Source organism: Salvia hispanica, chromosome 1 (assembly GCF_029641045.1).
Source record: "Salvia hispanica isolate PSC_SH4W2 chromosome 1, Shi_PSC_v1, whole genome shotgun sequence".
In the NCBI taxonomy this organism is placed as follows: domain Eukaryota; kingdom Viridiplantae; phylum Streptophyta; class Magnoliopsida; order Lamiales; family Lamiaceae; genus Salvia; species Salvia hispanica.
The window spans coordinates 66310145-66327060 of record NC_142692.1 but is presented as its reverse complement, the minus strand read 5'-3'; the positions used below and the strand labels follow the sequence as shown (position 1 = coordinate 66327060).

At 38.8% G+C, this 16916-nt stretch overlaps 1 protein-coding gene and 1 pseudogene across 1 annotated transcript; both read left to right on the top strand.

Moving 5' to 3' along the window:
• Window positions 1-2620: 2620 nt before the first annotated feature.
• On the top strand, window positions 2621-8351 carry LOC125200477 (ABC transporter C family member 3-like). Its single transcript, XM_089056236.1, has 10 exons — window positions 2621-5102; window positions 5259-5345; window positions 5425-6054; window positions 6190-6351; window positions 6492-6786; window positions 6872-7086; window positions 7173-7478; window positions 7555-7618; window positions 7699-7938; window positions 8015-8351. Exons 1-10 carry the CDS (start codon window positions 2748-2750, stop codon window positions 8143-8145), a joined length of 4485 nt encoding a protein of 1494 aa, XP_088912362.1. The 5' UTR covers window positions 2621-2747; the 3' UTR covers window positions 8146-8351.
• A 3341-nt stretch (window positions 8352-11692) lies between these two features.
• Window positions 11693-14108, top strand: LOC125217844 (ABC transporter C family member 3 pseudogene; annotated as a pseudogene).
• The last annotated feature ends 2808 nt before the right edge of the window (window positions 14109-16916 follow it).

Below are 16916 nucleotides of genomic sequence, written 5' to 3'. Positions count from 1 at the left end.
CATTTATTATTATAATAAATATAATAATTATTATACTATAATTATAATATTTTACAGATATTATAATTGAATAAATTTTATAAATTAAAATTGCACTATGACTTTATTGATTAATTACTAACTTATAAAATATAATAATAATTATTTATTATATAATTTATATTAAATAATTATGATTTAATTATTAATTATTAATAAATTATTAATTACTATTATGAATTATTATAAATATGATAATTTTAATTATAGTTATTTATTATAGAGAAATTAAGTATGATTTATAATTGTAAAATACTTTTTAAAATATTGTAATTAATAATAATAATAATAATAATAATAATAATAAAATTATACTATATTGCTTAAATATGTAAGAATCCTAAAATTGAGAAAAAGAATACCAAAGAAAAGTTAGAATTCAGAATCCTAGAAAGTTCTACTAATTTTCCTTATTCTCGGATTCTGATTACTTTTCCAGTTTGATTAAAAACCAAAACAAACACATAAATTTAAAATTTAAGGAATCAGGTTATTTTTCCAGACAAAATCCTGACAACCAAACATGGGCCTTTGTCCCATTTCAATAATATTAGGTGGTGTTTGATTATTACAGTATGTTACAACAAATTACAAGCTCTTTCTAGCTTTAATTATGTATTTGGTGTTATATTAATCTTACTAAATAACCCGTATTATTTTTATGGCATGAAAAAGCTCATATTGAAGTATATGTTTCACCTAGATTATTAATCCGCAATTTTGATGGGTTAACTAGACAGATTTAAAAATTGAACAAAAATAGTGGAATAAAATTATTAAGTTTGTCCTTCATTTTTCTAATTTTCAATTTGTGCATATACATTATTGAGGTCATTTTAGTCTATATAAACAGTACCATGATACTCTATATTTTACCAAATGGAGTATAATAATAAAAATATAATTAGTAAATCATGATCATTATCCTAAATTCCTAATTAACTATGAGGTCCAAGCGCAATTATTAAGAAACGGATAGCTTATAAAAATATACTACTACATCAAAGAAAGAGTAATTTTATTATGATTCGGTAATGATTTAACTTTAAATGTGCAAAAGACGAAATAAATTAACAATTTTTCCGATACGAATGAAAAGATAGTGGAGAGTGTATAGATTTCAATAATACTTTTGTCTGGTTCTCAAAATATGCCTCACCAAATTGATTTGAATGCTCTAAATTTTGGATAGAAAAGAAACCAGCCGAAAACTAAAACAAATCAAATTAACTTAAATTAAATATTTCGAATTGACTGGATTCATAATGGAAATTCATGTATTCAAAAATCTCGCGTTTCATGTAATCGCAATTAATCCATATATTTTGAGTTTTCACAAATTTTTTATTACACCCATAGAGAAATGTTATGCTCCACGCCTAATTTAGGCAGTTTTAGGTGTTTTTATTTGAGGATATTATGTAATTTCCAACCTATTCTCTCTGTTCCATTAGAAATGCAACGTTTTCCTTTTTGGGTTGTCCCACTAAAAATGAAACGTTTCCTAAAATGGAAACATCACCCTCTCTACTTTTTCCTCTCTCTTATTTTACCCTCTCTTCATTAACTCATAAAACAACACTTGCATAAAATCCTGTGTCGGAAACTAAATGTTTCATATTTATTGAGAAGGAGGGAGTATTTAATATAGTATCCCTATCTTAGGAGTATATTATAGGCATAGTTTTATTTTCCTTTTTTTAATCTTTCCCTTCGTATGTTTCTATCTTTTTCCTTAGATTTAGTACAGTATCTCCAACCTATTTAATAAAGTATCTCTATCTTCGGAGTATATTATAGGCATAGTTTTATTTTTCTTTTTGTTAATCTTTCCCTTTGTATGTTTGAATCTTTTTCCTTAGATTTCAGAACTTGAAGTATCGTCTATTTTGTTTCTTTTGTTTCTCTCCAAAATGAAAGAATTAAGTACTACTCCTATAATTTAACCATGTTAAAAGAGGTATAATTGGATTCTTTTGTTTTTTTTTTTCCATTTCGGGGAGAAGATGAACATAGACGATGAACCTCTTACTTAAGTAATGTTTTGTTTGGTTATTTTTGTTTAACCATTTTCCATTAGCTTATGTGATATAGTTGAGTAATAATTCTTTCTTACACCAAGTTATGTAATATCGAGTTCAATTTGAATAATTTGGCATCATTGATGAACCAACCCACTAAATGACTATGTAATCCTCATATTACTTGATTCTATCACTCTACGTAACTTCTTATGCTTATTTTCCATGAATGGGGACAGCTAACACACATTTCCATGATATTATCTACAAAACCAATAAAAAAGTGGACCTTTTTCATCTAAACTCTCACATGATAAGATAATTATTGAACAAAATCAGATAGCCTTTCCTCATGGTTTCCTCCAACTTTTAAATTTCCACCATAGCCTTGCCCACCAAGTTTTTTGCTGCCCAAGCAAAACATCACTTTCTTGACTTTTATCTTGTTAATTAATGGTGGGACAAAACTATGACTCAAACACTTTCTTTTCTTCTCCTTTTTTACAGGGAAATCACAATCAAACAAAAATTGCAAATTATCAACGACGACTCGTTTGCTATTGGATGGATGATGCATTGATGAACTCAAGTAGTATATAAAGGAGATATGCCAACTTATTCTTTCATTCATCACTCACTCTACACACTCACAAAAATAGGATTCCATCTTCAATTTCATCTTACCTCATGGCAGCTGGTATGTCTGTTTTCCTCTCTAATTCCCGCCTTTTTTCCTCTCTAATCAATCCACTCCTATTGCGTTTCTTGACGACCTCCTTGCACTTGATTTTGTTTTTCATTGTACTCGTTTCGTGGCTTCACAAGAAATTTAGGAGAAACGACGATGAAAACCATAAACATAGAAATGTCTCATACTACAAAACAACCCTTTTCTCCTCCTTAGGCCTTTCACTCTTTAATCTCACTCTATTCCTTCTGAACCTCTTCTATTGGTATGCAAATGGCTGGAGTGATGAAAAGATCCTAACTTTATCAGACTTGGCTGTCAAAACACTTTCTTGGTTGTGTCTCTTTCTCTTCTTGCATGTCTGTTTCTCGAATTCGAAAGAAACTAAGTATCCCCTCGTTCTGAGGCTTTGGTGGGGGGTGTTCTTTTGTGTGTCTTGTTATTGCCTTGTAACAGACGTTCTTTATTTCGAAAAAGCCAAAAATTTGTCGACTCTATTTTGGGCCTCTGATGTTGTTTCAGTCCTTATGAGTATAGTGTTCTGTTTCACTGGGTTTTGGGGTTCGAAAAGGGAGGATGAGAACACTATCCTTGAAGAACCCCTTTTGCATGATAGGTCTAGGAATGGTATAGAGTCTGAGACGCCGGCGGCCAAAGGGGACGAGACTGTGACCCCTTATGGCAGTGCTGGTGTTTATAGTCTCTTTACTTTCTCGTGGATGGGTCCTTTAATCGCGAAAGGGTACAAGAAAACCTTGGATCTCGAGGATGTTCCTCAGCTTGCCGGCTTGGACACTACTAGAGAGGCGTTTCCAGTTTTGAATGATAAGCTGGAGTCATATAGTGGAGGAAGTAAACGAGTCACTGCGGCCATGCTGGCAAAGGGGTTGCTCTTTACCGCTTGGAGGGAAGTTGCGATTTCTGCTATCTGTGTGTTGATTTACACGTTGGCTTCTTATGTTGGCCCTTACCTCATTGATATCTTTGTCCAGTACTTGAATGGAAGTACACATTTTGCAAATGAGGGCTATATATTAGTTTCTGCATTTACCATTGCAAAGATGTTTGAGTGCTTTGCACAGAGACATTGGTTTTTCAGGGTCCAACAGGGGGGTTATAGGGCAAGAGCAGCATTAGTTGCCAAAATATATAATAAGGGATTGACGCTTTCATGTCAATCTAAGAATGAACATACAACAGGGGAAATTATTAATTTCATGGCAGTTGATGCTGAGAGGATAGGTGAATTTGGTTGGTATATGCATGATCCATGGATGGTGATTCTGCAGGTCGTCTTAGCATTAATTATATTGTATAAAGATCTAGGGCTTGCTTCAATAGCTGCACTTGCTGCTACTGTTGTTGTCATGCTAGCAAATGTCCCACTTGGGAAATTGCAGGAGAAATTTCAGGATGGGCTAATGAAATCTAAAGATAAAAGGATGAAGGCAACTTCGGAAGTCTTAAGGAACATGAGAATCCTTAAACTTCAGGCTTGGGAGTTGAGGTTTCTCTCTAGAATTCAGGAACTTAGGAGTGTAGAAGCCAGGTGGTTGGCAAGATACCTTTATACCACAGCGTTCACTACTTTTCTCTTTTGGGGTGCTCCTACGTTTGTGTCTATGGTAACTTTTGGTGCTTGCATGTTGATGGGAATCCCACTCGAGTCAGGAAAAATACTATCTGCACTGGCAACCTTTAGGATTCTTCAAGAGCCAATTTACAGTCTACCAGATACAATATCCATGATTGTTCAGGCCAAAGTTTCTCTGGATCGAATTGCGTCATTCCTTTCTCTTGACGACCTGCCACCAGATGTTGTGGAGAAGCTTCCGGTTGGTAGTTCTGATTTTGCCATTGAGATAATAGATGGAAACTTTTCTTGGGATGCATCTTCTTCTAGTCCTACATTGAGAGATATTAATTTTAGAGTGTCGCGTGGAATGAGGGTTGCAGTTTGTGGCATGGTTGGTTCTGGCAAGTCTAGCTTACTTTCCAGTATTTTGGGGGAAATACCAAAAATATCTGGAGCGGTTAGTCTTTCAGGAACAAAAGCCTATGTTGCTCAGTCCGCTTGGATACAAAGCGGAAAAATAGAGGAAAATATACTGTTTGGTAAAGAAATGGATAGACAGCGATACAATAGGGTCCTTGAAGCATGCTCGCTGAATAAAGACCTGGAGATTCTACCTTTTGGGGATCAAACTGTTATTGGTGAGAGGGGAATCAACATGAGTGGTGGACAGAAGCAGAGGATACAGATTGCGCGAGCTCTTTACCAAGATGCCGATATTTATATATTTGATGATCCATTCAGTGCTGTGGATGCACATACAGGCACTCATCTTTTCAATGTAAGCACAACATGCTCCTCATTTCTTTTTATATGTATATATATAAATTTATGATACATTTTTATGATGATAGTTGTTGATTGTCTTCTTAATTCCACTACGGCTCTTGTTTTTGGGTCCAATTCACGTACTATCATGATTTATATGATATGCCAGGAATGCATCATGGGGCTTCTGAATTCCAAAACCATTATTTATGTTACTCATCAAGTCGAGTTTCTGCCTGCTGCTGACCTTATTCTGGTGAGTTGTTCATCTCTAAATTGTTGATTTTTTTTCTTACTTTAATCATGTGACATATGGCATATCTTTTACTCATCAGGTTATGAAAGAAGGACAGATTAAACAAGCCGGCAGGTACAACGATATTCTCAAATCAGGAAGCGAATTTATGGAACTTGTTGGTGCACACGAGGAGGCTTTATCAGCTCTCGACTCTATTAGTACCGAGAAATCAGCGAATGGTGAGGGAAGTAGCTCTGCAAATGCTAAGCCTGGTTTGCAGAGACAGGAATCGAAGAAACATGGAAATGATAACAAGAATGAGGAAACAAAGGGCCAGCTTGTTCAAGATGAAGAAAGAGTGAAAGGAAGTGTTGGACTGTCAGTTTATTGGAGCTATATTACAACATCGTATGGCGGACTCCTGGCACTCATTGCTTTGCTAGCTCAGGTTGCATTTCAGGTACTTCAAATTGGAAGCAATTATTGGATGGCATGGGCAACTCCTGTCTCCAAGGATGAAGCACCTCCAGTTGGAGGCTCTACCCTTATCCTCGTCTACGTTGCTCTGTCTGTTGGAAGTTCTTTTTGCGTTTTGGGAAGGTCAATATCTGTTGTGACCATGACCTACAAGACTGCAAAGATACTCTTTAACAAGATGCACCTCTGCATATTCCGTGCACCCATGTCTTTCTTTGATTCCACTCCAAGTGGGCGGATTTTGAATAGAGTATGTGACAATGCTATTTTCTTTTAGCTTATGATATATATGGTTTCTTTAATTTTTATGAACACTGACTGAAACTCTCTTGGAAGTAAAGCTGCTTAAGGAGTAACTTTTGATGAACGCTTTGTTCTTTGCCAGGTATCTACGGACCAAAGCGCTGTTGATTTGAACATGGGTATCATTGCGCAATTCTCTTTTTCCTTGATTCAGCTTCTAGGAGTTGTTGCTGTCATGACTCAAGTAGCTTGGCAGGTCTTATTCATTTTCATTCCAGTAATTGCAATTTGCATATTGTTGCAGGTAAAGTCATTGAATTCCTTTTACTATGCTTTCAGATGTCTCTGTCTTCAAATTATGTTGGTTATTATATGAATAGGTAGATGCTAGCATGAAGTTGAATACAAATCGATGATTTGTTAATTCAGTATTTTCCTTTCCAGCGTTATTACATAGCTGCTGCACGAGAACTTTCCCGACTTTGTGGAGTGAGCAAAGCTCCAGTCATACAACACTTCTCAGAAACGCTATCCGGAGCAATCACCATTAGAAGTTTCGATCAAGAATCTCGATTCCGAGACATTAGCTTGAGGCTGATAGATGGATACTCACGACCAAAATTTCATACAGCTGGTGCGATGGAATGGCTATGCCTTCGTCTGGATGTGTTGTCTCTCATGACGTTTACCTGTGCACTGATTTTCCTGATTACACTTCCAGAAGGAACTATTGATCCAAGTGAGTGTTGTGCAAATATACCATATACTAAAACTTACGCGCTGACTTTGTTCAAAGATGTTATACTCATTAAATTGCAATGCAGGTATTGCTGGTTTGGCAGTGACTTATGGCCTTAATTTAAATATGTATCAAGCCTGGGTTGTTTGGAACCTTTGCTTTATGGAGAACAAAATCATATCTGTTGAAAGAATACTTCAGTATACTTCACTTCCAAGTGAGCCTCCTCTTGTCATTGAGTCGAACAGGCCGCAGAGTTGCTGGCCTACCCAAGGAGAAGTTAATATCCAAGACCTTCAGGTGATTTTTGCGATGGGCTGCATTGTTGTTTATTGTTTCAAAATGCTTTAGTTGTCGCTGTGCTGACATTATTGCTGTTGTTGTAGGTTCGTTACGCTCCTCACTTGCCCTTCGTGCTTCGAGGCCTAACATGTACTTTCTTTGGAGGGAAGAGGACTGGTATAGTAGGAAGAACAGGAAGTGGCAAATCAACATTTATTCAGACACTCTTCCGAATTGTAGAGCCAACAGTCGGACAGATACTGATCGATGGTATCAATATAGCAGTTATTGGACTTCATGATTTACGATCCAAGTTGAGCATAATCCCACAAGATCCAACAATGTTTGAGGGAACTGTTCGAACTAACCTCGACCCCCTTGAAGAGTATACTGATGAGCAGATATGGGAGGTCCGTTTGGTTTAGTTGATAATTCGTACTCATGATTTGCGTGTTGGCTAAATGTCTTGTTTCTGTTGTTATTTAGGCTTTGGACAAATGCCAGCTTGGTGACGAGGTCAGGAAAAAGCCAGAGAAACTTGATTTTGCAGGTTAATATCGCTTACTGATTGTTCTTCTTCTTTGTTCGACTTGTTTATTTACTCGATAAGATTGAATTGTGGTGAAACAGTGTCTGAGAATGGAGAGAACTGGAGCGTGGGACAAAGGCAGCTGGTTTGCCTCGGGCGCGTGCTCCTGAAGAAAAGCAAGGTCCTTGTGCTCGATGAGGCAACAGCGTCTGTTGACACAGCGACTGATAACCTGATCCAACAGACCCTCAGGAACCATTTCTGTGACTCGACAGTTATAACGATTGCACACAGGATAACGTCCGTGCTGGATAGCGACATGGTTGTGTTGTTAGATAACGGTATGTGTGTTGTGGCTTGAGCAGTGTGTGAATATGATTTAATTGGGATTGAGTTGGTTATGTTTGTGTGGTGCAGGATTGCTCAAGGAATACGAGTCGCCGGAGAAGCTGTTGGAGGATAAGTCATCTCTGTTTGCCAAGCTGGTGGCAGAATACAGCATCAGATCAAGCTCTAGTGTTGAACATCTGTCAAATCTAAATCAATGAAAGAAATGTTCTTCTTTTGCATGACGTTGATGATGACGACAACAACAACGATGATGATGGAACTTGTCTATAATTCATACAAGTTCCTTTGTTTTTGTTTAGGCAGAATAGGCCCTTTAAGTTCTTGTACGATTTACTAATGATATTATTGTACTGTTTGATGAACTCTTTTTGTTATCTAAATGATAAATCACTCATTAGTAATATTCAAAGTAGTATTTACTTATACTTAATCAAATACCACAGCTTTGATCAGAAACCAAATACTAAAATGTATAGCATCCTTTGTCCAGATACACCAAAAAAAACTCGTAAATACTAGTATTACTATTCTCTACTAGGTAAAAATAAGGGTCAAGTGTTTGATCTCTTCCTACTTATGTACTCTGTGTATTAGTGTACTTAAATGTCACACGGTTTAAACAATTACTACTCCCTCTGTACCATTATAAGGGACATATTCCTTTTTAGGTCGTTTTACTATAAGTGGTACATTTCCTTTTTTTATAAAAAAAACCAACACATTATCTCTCTTATTTCATCTTTTCTTCTATTTTTTTTCTCTACTTTTTTTCACTTCTAAAAACTTATGTACATGTAGAAAAGTAAAATATAGATACATAGTGGAGAAAGTAGTTATATATTCATTAGTAAACATAGGCCACATATATATAGTACAAGAGACTAAGCTAGGCTATGTTACATCTCCGATGTGGGACATAATACATATAATATATTAACACTCCCCCTCAAGCTGGACCATATATATTGATCATGTCCAGCTTGATACAAAGTTCCGAGAAACGCTTCCAGACAACGGTTTTGTAAAGATATCAGCAATCTGGTTGGACGATGAAGTGAAGGGAGTAGTAATTGTCTGATTCAAAACACACTCTCGAATGAAATGACAATCAACTTCAATATGTTTAGTCCTTTAATGAAAAACCGGATTGTTCGCAATATAGATTGCAGCCTGGTTATCACAATGCATCGGTATTCATCGAAAGTGAACCCCAATTCTCCAAGTAGATTCTTGACTCCAATCATCTCAGTAGCAGTATGAGCCATAGCTCTATACTCGGCCACGACAGACGATCTCGCAACAGTATGTTGTTTCTTACTTCGCCAAGTTACCAGGTTTCTCCCAAGTAGGTGCAATATCCAGAAGTAGACTTTCTATCAGACTTAGAAACAGCATAATCAGCATCAGAATATCCTTCAATTTTTAGATGACCATTCTTTTTAAATAACAATCCTTTGCCGGGAGATTTCTTGATATAGCATCCCAGTGAACTTGCTTAGGCTTATCCAGAAAACGACTGGCTAAACCAACATCAAAGGAAATATCAGGCCTTGTTACTGTCAAGTAGATAAGTTTTCCAACTAGACGTCTATACTTAGCTTTATCCTCCAAGAATTCTCCACTATCATCCCAAACACTTGGATCAACCTCCATAGGAGCATCAACAGGCTTTGTTCCAAGTAGTCCAGTTTCTTTCAGTAAATCTGTAGCATACTTTTGCTGAGATAGAGACATTCCAGAATTTTCGTGTGCAATTTCAATTCCGAAGAAATACTTAGGACTCCCCAGATCCTTGATAACAAAATGTTGATGCAAATATTTCTTAGTTTCCTCAATTCCACGAACATCACTTCCAAATATGAGTATATCATCAACATACACAATGAGAATGACAATACCCGATGCTTGATGTCGCACAAAGACCGAATGATCAGACTTGCATTGCTTAAAACCAATAGTTCCAAGAACACTGCTGAACTTATCAAACCACGCCTTGGGACTTTGTTTAAGGCCATAAATTGCCTTTTTGAGACAACGAACCTTAGTAGCATCCTCCCCCTTAGCAACATATCCCGGAGGTTGCTCCATAAAGACCATCGGAGTCAAATCCCCATACAAAAAAGCATTCTTCACATCAAGCTGGTACATGGGCCACGAAAGATTAACAGCCAAAGAGAAAAGAATTCGGATTGAGTTCATACGAGCAGTGGGCGAGAACGTCTCAAAGTAGTCAATACCATAAGTTTGTGTGTATCCTTTGGCCACAAGCCGAGCTTTGTATCGATCAATACTACCATCAGCAAGAAATTTTATGGTAAACACCCAACGACAAGATACAATATCTACCCAATTAGGGGCATGTACCAATATCCAAGTACCACGACTCAAGAGAGCTTGCATCTCCTCATCCATAGCGGCTCGCCATAGAGGGTGTTTAAGTGCCTCTTGGTAAGAAGTTGGAATAACTGTAGATAAAAGACAAAGAGCAAAGGCACGAAAATGAGCATTTAATCGAGTAAAGGAAACATGATTAGACACAGGTGGTACAACTTCGTTTACCTTTGCGAATGGCTATGGGTAACTCATCAGGAGGAACTGCATCTTCAGAAGCTGGAGGCGAAGATGATTGTGACAGTGGACATGAGCCTGTATTTGGTTCTGTTTCAGGGGCTTCAAGGGTTGTTGCAGGTCGATGACGTCGTGTATAGACCTGTAAAGGAGGAGCAGAAGGCATAGAAGATACAAAAGTTTGTGCAGGCAAAGGAGTAGGATCTAACTGGCTGGTTGGCTTAGTTTGAGAATTAGTAAAATAAGGCTGAAACTCAAAGAAGGTGACGTCTGCAGAGGATCAAAACATCGGTATCCCTTTTGGTTCTAGAATAACCAAGAAAAACACATTTAATGGAGCGAGGGGACAACTTATCCAACCCAGGAGTAAGATCATGAACAAAACAAGTACACCCAAAAATGCGAGGAGGAATATGATAGAGAGGTTTATCAGGATGAAGACAAGAAAAAGGAATATCCCTATGCAACACCTAGATGGCATCTTATTAATAAGAAAACATGCAGTAAGAACACATCAAACCATAGATACTTAGGCACATTTATGTGAGACATAAGAGTACGCGCAACATCTAAAATATGACGATGCTTGCGCTCAGCTACCCCATTTTGTTGAGAAGTGTGAGAGCAAGAGGTTTGATGAATTATACCATGAATGGGGTAGCTGAGCGCAAGCATCGTATAGCATAAAAGATAATTTCATAAGGATACTTTGCGCTCGTTTCGTGGCTTCACACGAAATTTAGGAGCAACAACGATGAAAACCATTAACATAGCAATGTCTCATACTACAAAACAATCCTTTTATCCTCCTTAGGCCAGTCATTCTTCAATCTCACTCTATGCTTTTTGTACCTCTTCTATTGGCATGCAAATGGCTGGAGTCATGAAAAGATCCTAACTTTATCAGACTTGATTGTCAAAACACTTTCTTGGCTGTCTCTCTTTCTCTTCTTGCATATCTGCTTCTTGAATTTGAAAGAAACCAAGTATCCCCTCGTTCTGAGGCTTTGGTGGGGACTGTTCTGTTGTGTGTTGTTATTGCCTAGTAACAGAGACCTTCTTTATTTCGAAAAAGCAAAAACATTTGTCTGACTCTTTTTTGGGCCTCTGATATTGTTTCAGTCCTTATGAGTTCAGTGTTCTGTTTCACTGGGATTTGGGGTGGGAAAAGGGAGGATGACAACCCTATGCTTGAAGAGCCCCCTTTATAATCTCTTTACTTTCTCATGGATGAGCACTTTAATCGCGCAAGGGTACAAGAGAGCGTTGGATCTCGAGGATGTTCCTCAGCTTGCCGACTTGGACACTGCTAGAGGGGCGTTTCCAGTTTTAAATGATAAGCTGGAGTCCTATAGTGGAGGAAGTAAACGAGTCACTGCGGCCATGCTGGACAAGGGGTTGCTTTTTACAGCTTGGAGGGAGGTTGCGATTTCTGGTATTTGTGGGTTGATTTACACGTCGGCTTCTTATGTTGGCCCTTACCTCATTGATATCTTTGTCCAGTACTTGAATGGAAGTAGGCATTTTGCAAATGAGCGATATATATTAGTTTCTGCATTTACCATTGCAAAGAAGTTCGAGCACTTTGCACAGAGACATTGGTATTTTAAGGTCCAACAGGGGGGTTATAGGGCAAGAGCAACATTAGTTGCCAAAATATATGATAAGGGATTGACGCTTTCATGTCAATCTAAGAATGAACATACAACGGGGGAAATTATTAATTTCATGGCAGTTGATGCTGAGAGGATAAGTGACTTCCGTTGGTATTTTATCCATGGATGTTGGTTCTGTGGATCAGCTTAGCATTAATTATATTGTATAAAAATCTAGGGATTGCTTCAATAGCTGCACTTGCTTCTACTGTTGTAGTCATGCTAGCAAATGTTCCACTCGGGAAATTGGAGGAGAAATTTTAGGAAGGGCTAATGAAATCTAAAGATGAAAGGATGAAGGCGACTTCAGAAGTCTTGAGGAACATGAGAATCCTTAAATTTCAGGCTTGAGAATTGCGGTTTCTCTCTAGAATTCAGGAACTTAGGAGTGTAGAAACCAAGTGGCTGGCAAGATACCTTTACACCTCAGCTTTCACTACATTTCTCTTTTGGGGTGCTCCTACGTTCGTGTCTATGGTAACTTTTGGTGCTAGCGTGTTTATAGGAATCCTACTAGAGTCGGGAAAGATACTATCTGCGCTGGTAACCTTTAGGATTCTTCAAGAGCCAATTTACAATCTGCCTGACACAATAGCCATTGTTCAGACCAAGGTTTCTCTAGATCGAATTGCGTCATTCCTTTCTCTTGACGACTTGCCACCAGATGTAGTAGAGAAGCTTCCGGTTGGTAGTTCTAATTTCGCCATTGAGATAGTAGATGGAAACTTTTCTTGGGATGTATCATCTCCTAGTTCTACGTTGAGAGATATTAATTTTAGAGTATCGCGTGGAATGAGGGTTGCAGTTTGTGGCAAGGTTGGTTCTGGCAAGTCTAGCTTACTTTGTAGCGTTTTGGGCGAAATACCAAAAATATCAGGAGCGGTTAGTCTTTCAGGAACAAAAGCCTATGTTGCTCAGTCGGCTTGGATAGAAAGTGGAAAAATAGAAGAAAATATATTGTTCGGTAAGGAAATGGATAGACAACGATACAATAGGGTCCTTGAAGCATGCTCGCTGAATAAAGACCTTGTGATTCTACCTTTTGGGGATCAAACTGTTATTGGTGAGAGGGAATCAACATGAGCTATGGACAGAAGCAGAGGATACAGATTGCGCGAGCTCTTTACCAAGATGTCGATATTTATATATTTGATGATCCATTCAGTGCTGTGGATGCACATACAGGCACTCGTCTTTTCATTGTAAGCACAACTTATTCTTCATTTCTATTGTTAATATATACTACTCCACAATTTATATATTTGAGAAGGTATTATACCTTTTCCCATTTTGAAGAGGTATCTTTACATCTCCATCATTGGAGAGGTAAAATCATGTAACCCACTAGCGGACACACACGTGATTAGGGAGGGGCTTAAGCCCTTCCCCAACTTTTTATTTTTATTTTTAAATTTTAGCTATATAACATATATAGTTTTATTAGTATTTTGTGTAAAATGAATTGCAAAAGCCCCTATCAAAACAACTTATAGAAAATATATTATTTTATACAAAATTTAGAATATATAGCCCCTACTATAATAATTTTCTGCGTCCGTCCTTGATATAACCACCATATTTACCTTCTTTTCATAAAAAATCATTCTCCAAGGGAGAAGGTATTACACTTTATGTTTTTTTAATGCTTTTGTACTACTATTTTATTTTTTTTAAATGATATACCTTTCTATATACCTTTTATCCTTGGAGTTAAGTGGTTTTTAGAAAGGTATGTTACACTTTTTGGGAAAGTATAAACATGATATACCCTTTTCATTTACCTTCTCCCCTTGGAGTTGCTCTAATATCGAGTTCAATTTGAATAATTTGGCTTCATTGATAAACCAACCCACTAAATCATTATGTAATCCTCATATTACTTGATTCTATCACTGTATGTAACTTCTTAGAATATCCCCATCCGTGCTCTTAGCTAAGAGCACGGAAGTGGGCCCGGACCCACTGAAGTGTTGCCGCTTAAGTATTGCCCCCTCCAAGCAGTCGGGCAATTCTTCCACTTCCAATGCATGCAGCCTGTCACGCCCGCATTTTCTAAGGATAGAAAACACGGTGGATCGCGATTAAGGATAGAAAGCAACGAAACTCGACCATAGCTCGAAATAATTGAAATAGCTCGAACAAAATCAAAGTACCATTTCGACAATCAACAACTCAAAAGAATATTATCTCAACAATACTTGAACTCAAAGAAATATTGTTTAGCGGAAGCACTCGAGAGTAGAATAATATAATGTATGAAGACACAACATATTCTGAACATTTGATAAACATCTTCTTTACTTTTATGCTCAACACCCACTGCGCTCGTCACAGCTCAACCTGATCATAGGGAAAACACATCAGAGCTGAGTACTTGATGCACTCAGTGAACTTATGCCAAAATATTTTCATAAAATAAAGTCATGCCATGCCATCTTTAAGTGCACTCGGGTTTTACTTTAAAATCTGCCGAGAAACGCTAAAATACTTTCAACTTTAAAATGGCGATCGACCGATCTACTATCATCATCAACTATCACATACCAAATCTGAACCATCGTGTGAAACGAGAATGTGGCCACAAACTCGATCACTGGACCGGCCGACCCGAATGACTGCTCACGATCTCTATCTGTGTACACTAGCCTGAGTAAGGGCTCACCCCTAGTCAGACCCGAATTCGTTAACTATCAAAGTCTAGAGGGAATTAAACCCAGTAGACAATCAGATTGGCAGCTCCATTAAAAAACAAAATATGGCAAGACATAACATATTTGCAAAGAGATACATTATTCATAATTTGGCAAAATATTGCAAAATATTTTAAAAGAAAGCCCACCTCAAAAGCTTAAAATTTTCCTTAACTCAAACGTCTCGTTTGATCATAACTTGCGTGCGAAGGCAACCCCGTCGATCTTTCTTAGTAAATTAAGAAATTTTCCGTGAACGTCTTATTCTTCATCTACCTTTAAATTTTCGTGGCCGCTCTAGGCGTCTCTGGCTTCTCACTCTCCTTCAGCTCTATCTTTTTCTCAATTCTCAATTGCCACTACACACCACCACTGCTATCTCTCTTCTCCCTCAACCTCAGCACCGCCTCCTTTCTCTTCATGTATCAAACTTACAGCCATTCTACTCTCTCTCTCTTCTCTTCTAAAACTCCTCCTCTCCGGCAAAACTCAGCACCGCCGCTGCCAGCTGTCTTCGCGAGCTACTGTCCGCTACCATTCACCACCGTGGTCGCCTGGAAACCATCGCCTCTTTGCCGCCACTGCCTCTACTTCTCCGTCACCGCCGAGTTTGGTCCGAGCAGCTGCGGTCAGCCACAATCATCCCATTTTTCACTCTCCCCCCTCCGATTCTCACCTTCTCTATCACACCTCCCTCACTCTCTCTCGCGGCTGTTGTTCGTTCTCCAAATTGAGGGCTCATCGTTGCTGCTCTGCTCCCATCTCTCTCTCGGACTTCTCGACGCCGCAAAGGTCGCCGGGCTCCTCGTTTTCCTTGGTTCGGAAGACCCGAAACACAGCACCGCTGCCCAACTGCTCCACCTCTCTTCCCCAGTTCGCAGCTCCTCCGTCTGTCCAATCACGCCGCCGTGTGCCACGGCTGCTGTTGATAGGGTCGTCACGCCATGAAGCCTGCGCCGTCTTTTCCTTCACAGCTCGCTGGCGAGCGAGCCGCCACCACTGCTAGCCTCCTCGAGCTGCTGCTCGTCATCACACGGTCGCCTCGCCCCAGCCTGCTGCTCACAACGAGCGTAGGACAGAGTCGCTGCTCTTGCTGCCTGCCACTGTCAGCCCGTGGCTGATCTCCATCGCCGGGCTGCTGTCCTCGGTTCAAACGCGGAGCCGCCGCTGTTGATAACTAAAAGATTATGAAGCAAGCCATGAAAAATGAAAGCAAAGAAGACTTAAGCTGAGAAAGGAAATATTTTCACTGTTTCATTCAATGAAAAATGAGCTGCTGTCAAACTCTATGCATATATATATGCAGGGGTTCAGCACCTAAGATAATAAACCCTAAAGGCATCTAATAACTGATTACACAAAAATACAAATCAAGCTGCTCCTGCAACAACTTGTTTCCAGCTGCGTTTGTGGTCCACACCACCAGTTGGCACGTTCTTATCTATAGTAGTTGCATCCTTCTTCTTACACACGTTCTCCACACTCTTTGTAAGACTTGTTTCACTTTCATTCGTTGCACAAGATGATGTGGATCGAGTTGCCACATCTTCATCCGTGAGCTGGCATGAGTCTTTCTCACAACCACTGTTAACACGCCCCCTCAATCCTAGCTTAGATTGCTCGACCGCTCCAAGTTTTTCTCGCAATCTGATGAAGGATTGGTGACTTAAAGGTTTCGTCAAGATGTCGGCTATTTGACCTGAAGTAGGCACATGCCTGAGCTCCAACTCATTTGCCAAAACCTTGTCCCTCACAAAGTGAACATCCAGTTCAATGTGTTTAGTTCTTGAATGAAGAACCGGATTCGAGGCTAGTGCTATTGCACTCAAATTGTCAACCCAAACAACAGAACTTCCATTCTTCTTTACCTTCAGCTCACCAAGAAGTGAATGCAACCAACTGATTTCTGCTGCCACATGCGCCAAACTGCGATACTCTGCTTCTGTGCTAGAACGAGCTACTACTGTCTGTTTCTTCACACTCCAAGAGATCAGATTCTCACCGAAATAAGTGCAATAACCACTTGTTGATCGCCTATCATCTAAGTCCGAAGCC